At 40.4% G+C, this 17342-nt stretch overlaps 1 protein-coding gene across 11 annotated transcripts in view; it reads right to left on the bottom strand.

The window, feature by feature from the left end:
* Positions 1-17342, bottom strand: part of R3HDM1 (R3H domain containing 1) — a 128450-nt gene that overhangs the window by 35130 nt on the left and 75978 nt on the right. For all 11 annotated transcript variants that reach the window (XM_006117053.5, XM_075933297.2, XM_075933292.2 and 8 more), the window contains one exon: positions 3564-3718. In XM_006117053.5, the coding sequence (XP_006117115.3) occupies positions 3564-3718 (155 nt within the window). The remainder of the gene's footprint in view (positions 1-3563; positions 3719-17342) is intronic.

The raw sequence follows: 17342 nt of genomic DNA, 5'->3' as shown, positions 1-17342 counted from the left end.
CACAAATTGAGACAGTTTGTTCCAATTCAAATAATTGGTATTTAATAATATGCATCTGCCAACTCACAGACAAACAAGACTGTGTATCTGACCGGATGCAAACTACTCAACCAATGGCCAATGGGCTGCATGTGCCTATTAACACACAGCTGCATGCTAAAAGTGGAGCTGTGTGCCAGGGTTTTGGGCACAGTGGGGTCCTAAGCTGACCCACTGCCTAGCAAGAGTCCAGGGCAGGGGTCTGGGCTGCCACTGCCTTGCCATGCAGCCCAGATAACACATTTCTGCCCACATTGTGTAAATAAATGGATAACCATTGCCACTAGCTACAGATGTGCTAAGGACCAAGGTTCCAAGGTTGCCTGTACAAAACTGCCAGGTACTGAATGACTGGTACCAATAGAGAAACAGTCTGTAGGGTTAGTGGGTGTTTCCAGCTCTAACAATTCGTTCTGGGGCACCGGAAGGATTCTTCTAAGACTGGTGGCTGCTCCAAGAACACTGAACCTGAGACAAGTCAGAATTATGAATCATGTGCCTTGTGTATGTATTGAGGTCTAACTGCATCCTTTGTTTTAAAGTCCAAGGAGGCTTGCATGTCTATTATATATTTAAGAGAGTTTGACAGAGAGAGTCTGTGTGGCCAGCTGTTCAAGAACTTCTCCTAAACAGTAAGAGCTAGGATCACCAAATTTGGTATGCAGCTTCCTCTAATAACTTAAAGTAAGGTCAAGGTTTAGTTGTGTGGGGAAGCAAAGGCTGAAGCTCCCTGCCCCCCATTCCTGTGGGGGAGGACGACACAAAACCATACAGAAAATAGACAATCACCAGGCAAGTGAAAAGGGCTGGCAGGGGGGGCACACCAGCCCCTCACCCCCTTTAGGGAGGCCAGGGAGCTGCAGTTTCCCCTACCCTATTAGTACCAGGGCATTGTTGGCTGTTCCCCTTCCTCAAGGAGTGAGGGAAAACTACACAGTTTGATCCATTCCTCACCCTGAGTGGGGAGTGCAGAGGGCAGACAAACCTGGACCTGCCCCAACCAGGGGACACGCACTTCTCCTCTCCTGGCTTTGTCTGCTGGAGTTGCAGTGGCTATGAAAAGGCGCTTCTCACCTAGCCTCAAGCTGCTGCAATGAGAGGGGGCTGGAGTAGTCCTGTCTCCCCAGGGAAGCCTGCATACTGAACCCCTCATCCACAGCCCAACTGAAAGCAATGATTTAAATGAAAACAAAAATTAACTGAGTTAAGGACCTGAGCAAAAACAGGTGAATCTTCTAGTAATGCTATAAAAGGTACAATTTTCACTGGCATTCCTAGCTTTTTGAGCCTGCTTACAGAAGTGGAGACATATGAGAATTATGCCTCTCTCCTAAACAAAATGGGCACCTCGAGTGCCCATCATTAAATGACATTAAAGCTTCACAAAAGGGCTGGTTTTAAATCTCAGGGATTTCACTTTTGCCATTTTGCTAGAATCCTGTAAGGAAGAGGGCAAAGGAGTGAGTTCCAGCCTTGTAATTAGGAATTTTGGATGTGTTACTAAAAGGCAACAAGTCTAGCTAAAAACAAACATAAAACTAGCACAATCCACAGAGAAACAGGTGGCCATTGTGGGGGTTCTGTAGTGACACTTTATGAAGTGTTGACAGATCTTTGCATCTGTGATGGATAGGAGAAGTCCTGGCCAGCACTAGTGACTAAAGGGTTAAACTCAGGTAGCTAAGGGTTTGGGCAGGGGGCCAGAAGTACTAATGGGGATACAATGCTGAATTGTATATAGATATCTACTGCCATTTCTATTTGTGTTAGTTTAAGCCAGGAGTTGGAAGACAGAGAATGATTTAAACCCAGGTATGACTGTCATACCTCCATGGATTGTGGGGGTATGAAAGTGGACTAAACCATGGAGAGATTGTGAGTAAATAAGGGACAAAATATGTATTTAGAAGCAATAAGCATATTTTTCTTGGTTTTGGTTAAACTTCTCTGTGGGAATCTATTCTTTCCCTCCCCCCACTCACCATATTCAAACTACAACCCAAAGAGCTATGGTTCTTTGTGTTTTTATCTGTTTTTCCTTATTTGCTTTGTAGCACCTAGCAATCAGGTATGCTTTATCAAGTATATCTTTTTGCCTTGTTAATTACATCACCTTTTTAAAGGTGATGATTTGATTCTTGAGTCCTGGAATAGAACAGGAGGATCTCTGTGTGTGTCTGCCTAGCCTGAGAGGTCAGCTATCAGAGATATAGTTTGTTTTCTGTATTTTTGCTTCTTTTTTCAAGCTCTCTGGTGGCAGAGGAGCCTGGGGTACCCCATAGGAAGGAATTCAAATGTTCCTTCCTGGTTTTTCAGGGTTATTTAAAGTCACTTGGTGGTGGTAGCTTATCTTCCAAAGCCACTATCTGTGACTCTGAGAAGGTGGTTGCTTTTTTGTTTTTTGGGGGTTTTTTTTAAGCAAAGCCTACAGACTCAAGTCATTCAAGGTCTTTTGAAGCCCCTACCTTTTGCACTTTGAGTGCCAGAGTGGGGAACGACCCTGACAGCATCAAAATAACTTCATAAATGAAAAGTTATCCAGATGAGTATTAATTGTTTGTGCCTCTGCTTCATTATAGATGGTTACTTTAACGTAAGTGTTATACCAGCGCTTCTTAAAGTGAAACAAGTATTGAAGATGAAACTTTAGCAGGGTCATAAAACGGCAATAATGCAATTGGACAAAATAGAGGATGGTGACTGAAAAAATTTACAAGAGGCACCTCATACAATTATTCTACATAGGAAATTCTTTGCTCACCATTTACCATATATCAATTATTCCACCAAGGGATGTAGCTTTACTATAGAAACTAAGCAATGATAACCATGAAAAACTGACTTAATAGGATAGAAAAAGGCCTCAATTCCCAAGTTTCACATAGTAGCATGGAAGACAAAAACTACAAATAATGCCAAAAATGTTCTCCTAGGAATTCTAGGAATTAGTCAGGCATTTTCTCTGTAATAAAGGAAATAAACAACAACAAAATGCAGATGTCACAGGAGCTTTGGTTTCATGAACTCTGCACCATATTTAATGTTATTCTTTGACTGTAACACCTGGCCCTCAAAGCAACTATTCAAAAAGGAAAGCTGTGTATTTACAATGTTCCTGCTTAAGACATTTCACATTACAGGTTGGACCTCTCTGGTAGGGCATCCTTGGGACCTGACTGAACAAGGGAATTTTCAAGAGCAGGGGAGATCCTCTGTCACTGGTCTCCCAGCTCATTGCCACCTTGGTCTCTGGCTCCCCCCAGACGCTGGTGCCACTGCCACAGGCTTTCCTGGGCTTCCCACCCCAGCAGGGCTCCCAGCCTCAGGCCCCCCTTGCCCATTCGGGAAGGCTTCCAGCCCCAGGACTTTCTGGTCCAGGATCCTCCATGCAACCTGTACCTTTTAAAAATCCTCTTAAGCTCCCCTTAGCAGGGTTTTTTTCAACCTACCAAGTTGTTCTGAATTTTAAAAATTGTTTTAAATAGTCAAACAAACGACTAGGAAGTTCTGAAAAGATAACCCACCTGATATGATGGCACTGAAGTATATGGAACAATCACTCCCGGTATCTGATTTCCAATGTTGTTGTGTTGGTTACTGACTAGATTTTGATTCTGAGACTGCTGAACTCCAACCAACCCCTGGTAGGCTTGCTGCTGGTTAGGCATAACTTGGTAGCCTGGAATTACACAAATATTTAAATCTTGTTTTGAAAAACAATTACATTACACCTATAAAATTTTTTACACATTGATGCATACATTAGAAGTTATGCAGCTTTCTTAACATCTCTATTAGAGCTTTATTATAGGAAGCTCAGGCCAAAATTAATAACAAAAACAAACAGGCTCCTCCTTTTGTAATGCAGACATTGCAGCATAGGGACATATATGACAATCTGAAAATGAAATACAGTAGAAAACGGATTGTACAAAAAAGGGAAGTTTAGTGTTTATTCTTCAAGCAATGAATAATGCAAAAATTAAGCTTGATTTTGTAAATTCAATTAATTTTAATAATTTAAGAGGATATTCCTACCTCTGGTAAGGAAATGTTGCTTTTGCTTTAAATATGTAAACATTAACGCAACAGCTTCCATTTTAAAATGTGATTATTCTAGATTTTTCTAAAGTTGCCTAATAAAAGCAGTTAAATGTTACAACACTAACTAGGAGTTCCTCAAAAGAAACTACTATTCACAGCTTATGTGAAAATAAACCACTGGCCTTTTAACTCTAGCAGTTTGGTGGTCATAGTGCAATTTACAGTATGTATAAAGATAATTTAGGGGAATTGGTCTACAAAATCAAATATCAAATACAAATCAGAATCTCTAGTGATAAGAGCAATATTAATGTGGAGACTATTATTTTCCATGATCCTTTAGCAAAGGGCTTCAAATGCCACTGAACAACATAGGATGGTTATATGCACAATACTAAAAATGGGCTAGTCTATCATGTGTGCAATGCCCATTAATACTAATGTATCAAGGACAAAACAATATATCCACTTGATTTGACTTGTAAGCTAGTAAGTTTACTTAGCTTTCCCTGTCAGAAGCACTTTTATTTTCAATAAGACTTAACTTTTAAAAACTTAAAAAAAAAAAAAAAAAAAAAAAAACCACCATAAGGAAGTTTCGGCAAAAATACCACAATTTCAACATCAGAATGATAATGAAAACCACAATAACCTTTGAATAAAAATGTGTGTTATAGAAGATAACATCAAACTCCATTAGTTTTTATTACGGTGATCAGCTCAGGTAAACAGTATAATAAAATTGCATTGATCTGATAGTCCACCTAACAATTCTACTGGTTTTCCAAAGCTCCCTGGGGGACAAAACTGTTCTGCATATGGACAGTCTTGTGGTGGCATTACAGCCATTTGTTGCCCATGACTACAGACGCCACAAGGTCCAGGCAACCCTGCCCCTATGTATCACCCCCACAAGTTGTCATAGTTTACTGGTCACCTCATGTTTCATCTGTGGCAGGTGAACAAACTGAAGCACTGATGGAAGAGGTCTGATCATGAAAGCTTGAAAACGAGTATTTAGGTTCTTGCACCAAGGTAAAGATGGATGTCAAGAGGTCCTTCTCCTCTACTATTATGTAGCTAAATCCTGCTCAATGGAACCATGGCATCTGCTAAGTCATCTAATTAACCCAGTTTGCATCCAACTAGTTTCTAAATGAACTTCACCTGATTCTCTACTCTCTTGCACCTTGCATAGGCATTTACATGTGCACTAAATGAATGTGAAATGCTATCAATCCATAGAGAGAGTGCAAAATATACAAAATGTAAAGGCAGTGGAAATTCAAGGGCAAGTGCTGCTTAGTGATGGAAGGTCTCAAGTCCACTTCGTGGACAAGACTGTCAAAGACATCCTTCCGGAGCTCTCACGGTAGTAACATGATAGAAGAGTATAAGGACACCATACTCTCTGGATAAATTTAATCTATGCTCACCACAGAAAGAGGTTCTATTTAAGACATGAGAGTGATTCAGCCATGTGAATTGACAAAAATGAGTTGGGGATACCCAAGCTCATTACTGGCAAGGTTAAAGAAGACCAGCTGCCAGCAGCCCTCAGACATTCAGCCTTTGCTACCAAGAGATCAATCTACGTTAAATAACCTTGCCAACTATCATCTAATCTCTAAGCTTCCTCTTTTCCAGGAAAGGTCATTAAGAAATTGGTGGGAGTCTAACTCCAACTGACATACTCCAATTCTTTGGATAATGAGTCAGCCAATTCAGCACCACCAGGTTCGGATGCAGAAGACTGCCAGGGATTGGGACAGCAGGTCCTGCTGGAGCAACAGCTGTAACAGAACACCCACTGAGAGGTCCAGCAGCATGCCAAACATGTGCTGGTGTGGCTATGCTGGTACTGTAAGAATCACCTTTGCCCTGTCCTACTTGATTTTCATGAGGACTCTGTAAATTACTAAAAGGCATACAATAGAGCCCTGGAACAAGGGAGCAGAAAAGCTTCTGACAGGGAGCCTCCGTCTATCTTCCGAACTGAGCAGAAAACTTGGCATTTCCTGTTCTGCCTCCATTTGGAAAGTTCCCACCTCTGGAAGAGGAAACGAACCATTTCTGGATGGAGGAACTATTGATGAGACTAGAAGGCCCTGCTGAAGTAATCTGCCAAAGTGTTCCTGGCCCCGGGAGCTGTGCGGCTACAAGTTTGATACTGTGTTGTACGCAGAAGTTCCAGAGCTTGAGATCTTCCTGGCAAAGGGCAGATAATCTGGCTCTGCTGTGCTTGTTGATATAGAACATAGTTTCTGTCCTATGTCCTATGACCTGGAGCACCCTGGTTTTTATGAGAGGTAGGAAAGCTTGGCAGACCAGGCAAACCACTGCTTAGCTCCCTGACATTGATGTGTAGGAGTGATCATGATTTGACAAACAACCTCGCACTGTATCTGTTGAGGACATAGTCTAATGCCAGCCATGTTTGCAGGGGCCTCTGAGGTGGAAGAGCATGTTCTAGAACAAAAGTGCAGGCTGCCATGTAGCCCAGCAACCACAAGCATGTGTGAACTGTGGTGAGAGAGTGGGCTTGCATGCATGAAATCAGGCCCACAATAGGTTGGAATTGAGCCTCAGGGAGGAAGGTTCTAGACTGACCAGAGCTGAAGACCATTCCAAGGAACTCAATTCCAGTACAATGCATAAAGGTTGATTTTGCCTTGTTTATTATGGTGGGTTTAATTAACAGTGCTGCCCTTTAGTTTCCTGTCAACCCTGAGAGTGTTTATAAATTGCAGAACCCCAGATCACGACAGGGGAACAAACCAGATTGAGATGTCACTGATCCTGGGACTGGCCCTTATTACCCAGTTGTCAAGGTATGTATACATTTGCACCACTTGCTGCCTCAGGTAAGCAGCCACTGCTTGGGACTGAAGAGAGACCAAAAGACAGCATCGTGAATTGAAGTGGTAAGTGACACAACATAAAATGTTGTACCCCACATGCATTCTTCAAGGGCAGCATGCCAGTCTCCCAGATCCAGAGAGAGAGTAATGGAGGCCAGAGAGACCATGCAAAACTAACTTCCTGAGTGACTTGTTGGGGCAGCACAGATTAAGAACAGGTCTGAGGCCCCTTTTTGCTACCTGGTTTAGGAAAGAAAGGGAGCAGAACCCTTTCCGCTTCAAGTCTGGAGGGACTTACTCACCACTCTCAGGTGCATTACCCCCTGAACCTTCAGAACAAGATGTCACCTGCAAGTAGGGTCCCTGAAGAGGGTTGTAAGGAAAGGTTGGCCATGAACTACAGGCATTTGAGGAAAGAGCAGGACTGTGGCACTGTTTTCAGGTGCATCTTTAAAATGCCTGCTTCAGGCTTCCTTGGCCTCTGGAAGAACCAGGCTGGGCAGAGGAACAGGAAGATAAAGGGTGACATTTAAATCCTTTGTTTCTGTCCTTCCTGTTAGGCATCCAATGACCTTGATACAGGCAGAGACGGTGAGTGATGAAACAGCTTTCTATCTAGCTGAGGGATGTACAGGTCCAAGGAACAGAGGGTGGCCTGGGACTCTTTAAGGCTATGGAGCCATGCATCTGTCGGCTCTGAAAAGAGCCTGCTCTTTCAAATGGGAGATCCTAAAAGATAGGCTGTATCTCCTGGGACAGCCCAGAGGACTATATCCAAGAACTGCATTTCATGATCGCTGCAGAAGTGACTATCCTGGCTGGTGAGTATCAAAGGCCGTCCGGAGGACACCTCTCACCACAACTTTGCACTCCAAGTTCAAGTTGGCAGTCACCCTTTAGAGCAGTGTTTGGGGCTCCTAGAAGTCTTTGGAGGAGGTGAGGAGCTGCTGTTCATTTGTGAGGGGCCCATCGCTGCTTCATCCATAGATGACAGACTGCACAGCAGGGGAAGGGGCAGCTTTCCCTTGCTCATCTGGATTGTAAAATACACTAATGCACTTGCAATGCAAAACAAGGCACTCCAACAAACCATTATGGACAAGGAACTGAAGGTGTAGCATTGACAGTACTTAATACACCAATGCATAAGTGTGCCACTCAAGGGGGTACTACAACCAACCCTATGGACACCATTAAGGGAAAAAACTGCAATGACTGCATGTAGGTATGCAAACACCTAGAATGAAATCAATACCAACAAGCACTGGAAGAACTTGCCTGATTTCACAGTGAATTGAATCTGGATCATACTGGATTGAACATAAAAAAACAGAGCGAAACAGTATGTAAAGGCCACATGTACTGCATATGCTAACTCAATAGTTCATTAAAATCCATATGGACAAAAAAGGCAGTGAGTGAGCTGTAACAAAAGTCCGCTTTTCTATTTGAAGTGCTGGTCACTTCTCAAGATAAATCTAGTGAAGCTTCCCCTGTTTCTGGAAATAGTGCTTGGAATTGACTCAGCAACTTAGAAGGAGAAGGTTTTATCTTTCGGAGTAGTGACAGAAATGTAGCCGTGTTAGTCTGGGGTAGTTGAAGCAAAATGCAGGACAATGTAGCACTTTAAAGACTAACAAGATGGTTTATTAGATGATGAGCTTTCGTGGGCCAGACCCACTTGAGGAAGTGGGTCTGGCCCACGAAAGCTCATCATCTAATAAACCATCTTGTTAGTCTTTAAAGTGCTACATTGTCCTGCATTTTGCTTTATCTTTCGGAGGTAAATGATGTATCATTAATTTTGTAGAGTGCTCAAAACATGATGATGATTGCTAGAGAAATACCTACATATAAAAAAAATTGCTTACACATATTCAAATGACTAGTAATGTAAAACTATAATAATCAAAACCTTTTACAAACACATACATGTGTACACAGACACAAGCATGTGCATGGATTTTGTAGAATTAGAAACCATTCAGAGAAAGGCAATGAACATTTTTAAAGAACGGAACAACTTATAGGGAGAGAGATTAAAGAGACTGGCATTGTTTGCCTTTGAAAAGAAACTAAGAACAAGACATGATAAAAAATATAAAGAATGGCTAACATAAAAGAGAGGGAAACAGCAGCCATTTCTTGCATCTTCCTAAAGCATCTGATGTTGATCACTTGGACACAGAATGCTGAGTGTAAACTAGTTAACATATTTCAATGGAAATTTTAAATGAAGTTCAACAATTTCAAAAGGACACCAACTCGGCCAGATTCATAAAAGCACTCATATTTTTGTTTCAAGTGTCAACAGGATTCACAGGATTCAGTGCAAGTCTACTTACATCAATAGATTTCATCAAACTAGTAACTTCATGATGAATGCAATCAAGCACTGGAGACAGAAGAACTAGTACATTTCTATTCTACAAATAACCTGAACAATCAAAACACTTCACCAGTGTTCCCTCTAACCTGTGGGACAGCACAGCTTCACTAGTGATTAATTAGCCCTGTCCAGTCAGTCAGCTTCATGCACTGAGCCCCCCCTCTCAGTGACTGGGTGGGGCTGATTAATCACCTGTGAAGTTGTGCTATCTATCACTCACCTTCAAAGGAACACTGCCTGTGACTCCAACTGACCAAATAGAAAGATATTTTCCTCAAGTTAGCCCCAAAAACACATTTTTGAGGGCTCAGGTGGGTTGCTTTCTACTAAAGAAAGAGCACACGTTATAACTGTTCAACTGATTTAAATGCATGTTTACAGGAAAACTATGTTTGTTATTCCTGCCTTGCCTCACTGTGGCTCTAACCAACAGACACTGACTCCAGTTCTAGACACTAGGCCCGACTGCCCACATCCTGGTATCTGACAGTCTGTGGAAAGCCAAGCTGAATAGCACACTGCAAATTGAGCATGTTAAGACTAAGATACATAGATAGGCATGCATATGTGGGTGAAGTTTCCCCATTATGCCACTCTAGTTGGGTTTTGGTATTTTCAGTGGCTCTGAAATTTTCTCCAAAAATACACAAACATAATACATCAATTCTCTCAGACTCTTCCTAGGATAAAAATAGCATAATGTATTTTACATGCAAATAACAAAAATGCAATTAATACAAACGTATTCATTTAGAAAGATCACAAAAGTGCATCAAATAAATGCATACAAATGACTAAGAAATATTCAGGGTATTATCAGCCATTTGAATAGATATTGTAAATTGATTTTACTCATACCTGTTTGTGAAAAGGAGCAGCACTGAAATCTGAATGTGATAGGACAGTTAATAGATTAGGATATTATCTTCAGAAAATTATACAGCTGAATATTAGTTCCATTATTAAAGAAACAAAATTAGACAGTATATCTGTGCATTAGATTCAGAATATAAGACAGGCACTTCATATGAATATTTTCAACTTATTATTTTCAATGCCATTTAATTTATACTTTGAATCAATATTAAGGGCTTCCCAAAGACAACACTCACAGCTTAATTCAATGTGAAGAAATCTGATTCTGAACTAAACATAAAACTTCCCATTCCCTTAATTATCCTTAAAGTTTCATTTTAAAGAAATGAGATGCTTCTGTGTATTTGCTTTTTTAGATGATATAAGGCACCTGAAAAGCCTTATACTGTGAGTAACTATATTAATATGAAGCTACAAGATAGGATGGATGCAATTAATAATGCTGCAAACTAAATTCTCATTTCCAAGCAACTGCAATGTAGCTCTGAATATTTTTCAGTCTCTTATGCACTTCCAAAAAGACAATTTTGCAAACAGAGAGAAAAACCAGGACAATATAAATCAATAGCTAAGAAGGTTCCCTAGAGGGTTAAAAAAATGTTCTATTTTTAGCTTTACTATTCCACCTCAACACAGAAAGTGGCATGACAGAAATGCAGCACTCAGCAGAAAAAAGCTGCACCTGCCGGAACAGATGGTTTTATTTTCAGAAACATTCTGAACTAGAAGCTATAATAAAATAACATATGCTTCTTAATATTTGTTCAGCAAAGTAATTAACAATAATACTTTGTGTCTTAAATAAAATAAAAATCTCGTTTATGGCACCAAAAACTACATTTAATGCAGAAAAACACCATTAAAAGAGATATATGTTACTTTCATTCAAAAAAATAACAAAAGTAACATGGCTAGAAAAATTCAGCTAATAATGACTAGTGGTAATTTTTAGAATTAGAGGTTGTACAGCAGAGACCGGTTTTATACCTCATGACATGAATCACTTCCTCAATTAGCTGAAGCACCATCTTCCTAAAGGTGTTTTTATGTTCAACACACATTTTGGACAAGCAGGCTGTAAACTATTTAATCAAAAGGCAGCATATAAATCAAGCACACACCTGAAACCCCTTTAAAAGGAAGTGAGGAAGCAGCTGAAAAAGAGACCGGTTCACTGTGAGAAATGTAACTCTCTCAGACAGTGTTACGGCCCCGAATCCAACAGCTCATGAAGAAGGCCAAACCATTCCACACCTTTACAAAATATAGCTTCACTTCTCTAAAACAGTCACAAATGTAAACAAATATTTTAAAAACCCAAGTTGTTTTATAGTTAATAAACTTCAGAATATAAATAAAATGTACAGTTATTGAGTAACACAATTAAAAGTATGATTTGTTAATTCTCTATTTGTAGGGTACACACTAGATTATCCAAGAGGTATGCTGCCAATGTCACAGAGGCAGGTAATGCAAACAGGACCAATAATTTTAGGTACAGCTTTGTACTGACTCAATATAGCAATCTTCTGAATTTTTACCTAACAAATCTAAAAAGAGGACACTACAAAAAAACAAGGGCATATGTTCATGACTTTCTCAGGTGGTTGATACTAACATGTGGTACTTACAGTCTATGTTAAACAGGTTACTGGACTTAGTCTACGTCAATGACTCTCAGGAGGTTGACTGAGAGAAATATCTACATGAGACCTGTGAAGAACCTAGCTACTGTAGGATGTAAAATGAGCAATCATGAAAGGGATGGCAAAAAAAGAAGATATCCTTCCAGATGATGTTGCGGTATCATCTCGCACTGAGGATACCTCTCCGGGGGGGCTGCTAGGAAAGAGATTGAAATCCAGGAACTCTATAGTAGAGTTGTTCTCTGAAATGCTTCCAGTTCCATGCGCAAAGCCAGGTAGGGAGGCAGAGCTTCAGAGTCTCAATGCGTGGATGAGACAATGGTGTAGAGAGGGAAGGGGGGTTTAGATTTATTAGGAAACGGTGACAATTTTTAAATGGGGGAGCCTATACAGGAAGGATGTGCTCCACCTAAATCAAAATGGAACCAGACTGCTGGCACTTAACATTAAAAAGGTTGTAGAGCAGTTTTTAAACTAAATGCTAGGGGAAAGCCAACAGTTGCAGAGGAGAAATTTCTTAGGGAAGAGTCCATTAATTGAGATTCCCTATGTTCTAGTCAGGAAAAGAGGACCGCAGTATGGGTTAGATCAGATGAGACACAATCAAATGAAAAGGAGTCTAACACATCAGGAAATGGCAGACAGAAAAATAGTGACAAATTTTTTAAGTGCTTATAAACAAACGCTAGAAAACTAAGATGGGTGAACTAGAGTGCCTCCTTTTAAAGGAAAATATTGATATAACAGGCATCAGGGTAACTTGGTGGAATGACCACAATCAATGGGACACAGTCATACCAGGGCACAAAATACATCGGAAGGACAGAACAGGTCATGCTGATGGGGGAGTAGCACTATACGTGAAAGAAAATGTAGAACCAAGTGAAGTAACAATCTTAAATGAGACAAAATGTTCCATAGAATCGCTATGGATAATTCTTTGCTCCAATACTAAGAATATAGCAGTAGGGATATTATACACCACCTGATCAGGACAGTGATAGTGACTATGAAATGCTAAGGGAAATTAGAGAGGCTATCAAAATAAAAAACTCGATGATAGTAGGGGATTTCAACTATCACCATATTAACTGGGTACACGTCACCTCAGGACAGGATGCAGAGATAAAATTTCTTGATACCTTAAATGACTACTTCTTGGAGTATTTGGATCTGGAACCCACAAGAGGAGAGACAACTCTTGATTTAGTCCTAAGTGGAGCACAGGATCTGGTCCAAAAGAGTAAATATAACTGGACCACTTGGAAATAGTGACTATAATGTAATAAAATATAACATTCGTGTGGTGGGAAAAACACCTCAGCAGCCCAACACTGTGACATTTAATTTTAGAAAAGGGAACTACATGAAAACAAGGAGGTTAGTTAAACAGAAATTAAAAGATACAGTGAAAAAATCTCTGTAAGCTTCATGGAAACTTTTCAAAGACAGCATAAGAGAGGTCCAACTTAAATGCATACCCCAAATTAAAAAACACAGCAAGAGAACGAGAAAAATGCCACCGTGACTTAACAATCAAGAAAAAGAAGCAGTGAGAGATAAAAAGACATCTTTTACAAAGTGGAAGTCAAATCCTAGTGAGAAAAATAGAAAGGAGCATAAACTCTGTCAAATTAAGTGTAAAAATATAATAAGAAATTCCAAAAAGGAGTTGAAAAACAGCTAGCCAAAAACTCAAAAAGTAACAGTAAAATGTTTTTAAGTACATCAGAAGAAGGAAGCCTGCTAAACAACCAGTGGGGCCTTTGGACAATCAAGATGCTAAAGGGGGAGATTCCCAAATTTGAGCCATTCTTTTTAGGTGACAAATCTGAGGAATTGGGCGGATTGAGGTGTCATTAGAGGAGGTTTTGGAACAAACTGATAAACTTAACAATAACAAGTTACCAGGACCAGATGGCATTCACCCAAGAGTTCTAAAAGAACTCAAATGTGAAATTGCGGAACTATTAATTTGTGTTTTGTAACTTATCCTTTAAATCCTAATGACTGGAAGATAGCTAACTTGCCACCAATATTTAAAAAGGGCTCTAGAGGTGATCCTGGCAATTATAGACTAAGTCAAGTCTGGTGTCAGTACTGGGCAAATAAGTTGAAACTATAGTAAAGAATAAAATTGTCAGACACATATATAAACATAATTTGTTGAAGTCAACATGATTTCTGTAAAAGGAACTCATGCCTTACTAATCTACTAGAGTTCTTTGAGGGGGTCAACAAATGTGTGGACAAGGGAGATCCAGTGGATATAATATACTTAGATTTCCAGAAAGCCTTTGACAAGGTCCCTCAACAAAGGCTCTTAAGTAAAGTAAGTTGTCATGGGATAAGAGGGAAGGTTATTTCACAGATTAATAACTGGTTAAAGGACAGGAAACAAAGGATAGAAATAAATGGTAAGTTTTCCGAGTGGAGAGACCCCCCCCCCAAGGTCTGTCCTGGGACCAATCCTATTCAATTATTTATAAATGATCTAGAGAAAGGGGTAAACAGTGAGGTGGCAAAATTTGCAGATGATACCAAACTGCTCAAGATAGTTAAAACCAAAGCACGCTGTAAAAAGCTTCAAAAGATCTCAAACTAAGTGATTGGGCAACAAAATGTCAAATGAAATTTAATATAGATAAATGTAAAGTAATGCACATTGGAAAAAATAATACCAACTATACATACAATACGATGGGGACTAGTTTAGCTACAACTACTCAAGAGAGAGATCTTGGAGTCATTGTGGATAGTTCACTTAAAACATCCACTCAGTGTCAAGAAAGCAAATAGAATGCAGAAATCATTAAAAAAGGGATAGAGAATAAGACAGAGAATATCTTATTGCCTCTATATAAAACCATACCCACATCTTGAATATTGCGTTCAGATGTGGTCGCCCCATCTCAAAAAAGATACATTGGCAATGGTAAAGGTTCAGAGAAGGGCAACAAAAATTATTAGGGGGTTTGGAACATGTCCTATATGAAGAGAGATTAGAAAGACTTGGACTTTTCAGCTTAGAAAAGAGGAGACTAAGGGGGGATATGATAGAGGTCTATAAAATCATGACTAATGTGGAAGAAGTAAATAAGGAAAAGTTATTTACTTATTCCTACTATATAAGAACTAGGGGTCACCAAATGAAATTAATAGGCAGCAGGTTTAAAACAAACAAAAGGAAGTTTTTCTTCACTCAGTGCACAGTCAACCTGCGGAACTACTTGCCAGAGGATGTGGTGAAGGCAAGGACTTTAACAGGGTTCAAAAAAGAGCCAGATTGATTAATGGCGGTTAGGTCCATCAATGGCTATTAGCCAGGATGAATAGGGATGGTGTCCCTCGCCTCTGTTTGTCTGGAAATGGATGACAGGACGGGGATCATGTGAGGATTACCTCTTGTGTTCCCTACCTCTGGGGCATCTGGTATTGGCCACTGTTGGCAGACAGGATACTGGTCTAGATGGACCGTTGGACTGACCCAGTATGGCCGTTCTTATGTTCTTATGGCTGTAGGTGTCCTACTGTAAAGGACAGAATAAACCAGGCCTCTCCAGAAACCTTGTGAGAAGGAGTAAAGAGTTCCTCTATGAGAGCGTTATACAGATGTGCAGGGAGGATTCCCACTCCATCTCCAGACAGATTAACAAGCTGTTCTGGTCTCTTCCTTACTGGGTAGGCATAATGGAGTCTTTGAGTGGAGTCTGAAGAGTGACAGATACCCTCCTTATAAGATCTTGAAATTTCCCAAAAATCATTGACCATGGAATGTGATGGAGGTATAGCCACCTCATCTGGAGATGAGAATGAAATAGGTGTTTGAGGGATAAGAGAAACATGCTCCTCAAACTATAGCTTCCTTATGAGATGGTAACAGTGATCTGGCAAGTTACTGATATTAAGCAGCCCCCAAGACTAAGACCTTCTCTACAATAACTTGTTTTGTCACCAAAAACTGCCATTTGGCAATAAAACAGCGAGAGCATTTACACTGCAATGTGACTTTTGTCCGAAAACACACCCAGTTTAGGCAACAAAAAACTTTCAGCCTTGCAAGAGAATTTTTTTCTTTTCCCCTCACTTTATTGTCAACAAAGAGTCAGTGTGGGCTCTACTGTTAGTTGTGTCAGGAGAATTGCCTTCCGCCAGTATCACACAATGCCTGCCCTAATGGCTGTGCTCAGTGTTTGTGATCTCTGCTGTCCTGCAGGCATGAACCCCTCCCTTTTCAAAGTAGTAGTAGTAGTACTTCCCTTTCTGGGAGGTATCTGAGAGTTGAGTGAGGTGCTCTATTTTGAGAGCAAACAAAGAAAAAACTAATTTTAATGCTTCTGTTCCGCCGAACTAGGAATACAGCAGCAGGAGGGCTGGTGAGACTACTGTGCTGCTTTGACATTCCTGAGCAGGAAAGCTCACAGAGCTATAAGGGAATACCAAGAAGCACAGGGATCAGTTCTGCCTTCCCACTATACTGCTCTATGGGATTGTTACCTACACTGTTTTTCTCTATCTATCAACATGGTGCTATCAATATGGCTATGAAAAGTCGACAAAGGGAGGCAGAAAAACCGGTCTGATCCAGTTTTCACTTTTGGCAACTTTTGTATGTCAACAACACTTTCATTGCCAAATCTTCCAGGTGTAGACATAGCATCAACCTAACCCTAATAGACACAAACCAAACATCAGTAATGGTAACACACATAAACCTGTAACCTTTAACCTTCCTGGATAATCAGTAATGGATTTGAATATAACCATCCCTCTACAAAAGAATTTCAAAATGGATTACAAAGTGAGACTGCTGAACTGTAATTCATTTGCAAATTCAACACTATCAATTTAGGACTGAATAAGGATCTCAGCTGGTTAACACATTACAAAGGCAATTTCCCGTCTCTGGATATTCACATCTCCACAACAATGCTGTGAATGACCCACTTCCTCCACCCTGACTTGATTGTCTTCATTAACACAAGCAACTTCTTTCTTTTATATATGCCTGCTTCCGTAACTTCCACTCCAATTAATTTGATGAAGAGGGTTTTACCAATAAAAGCTTATGTCCCAATAAATCTGTTAAGTATGTCTGCACTACAGTGCTATTTCGAATTAACTTAATTTGAAATAGTTAATTTGAATTAAGCTAATTCGAAATAACGCATCTATACACAAAAACTATTTTGAAATAGCATTTTGCTATTTCGAAATAGCATGTCCATACTGAGTGGACCCTGAACCGAAGTTAAGGCTGGCTGGAACCAGCGCTGGCAGGGCATCAGGTTAGGACTTAGTGTGTGGGGCTGCTGCCTGAGGCTAACTGAGCTCCGTGCTCAAAGGGACCCTACCCCCATCCTGGACAGACAGTTCTCAGGGTTCCCCGCTTACTTGTCTACCTCAATGAGGGACAGCAAAGCAGTCCTGTCTTGGAGTGCCCTGAGTGCCCGAACGCGGGACACCACAGCACTCGGCCACATGGAG

Source organism: Pelodiscus sinensis, chromosome 7, assembly GCF_052426305.1.
Source record: "Pelodiscus sinensis isolate ZL-2025 chromosome 7, ASM5242630v1, whole genome shotgun sequence".
Classification (NCBI taxonomy): Eukaryota; Metazoa; Chordata; order Testudines; family Trionychidae; genus Pelodiscus; species Pelodiscus sinensis.
The sequence above is the reverse complement of the archived record's forward strand: the minus strand, read 5'-3'. Positions and strand labels throughout refer to the sequence as shown.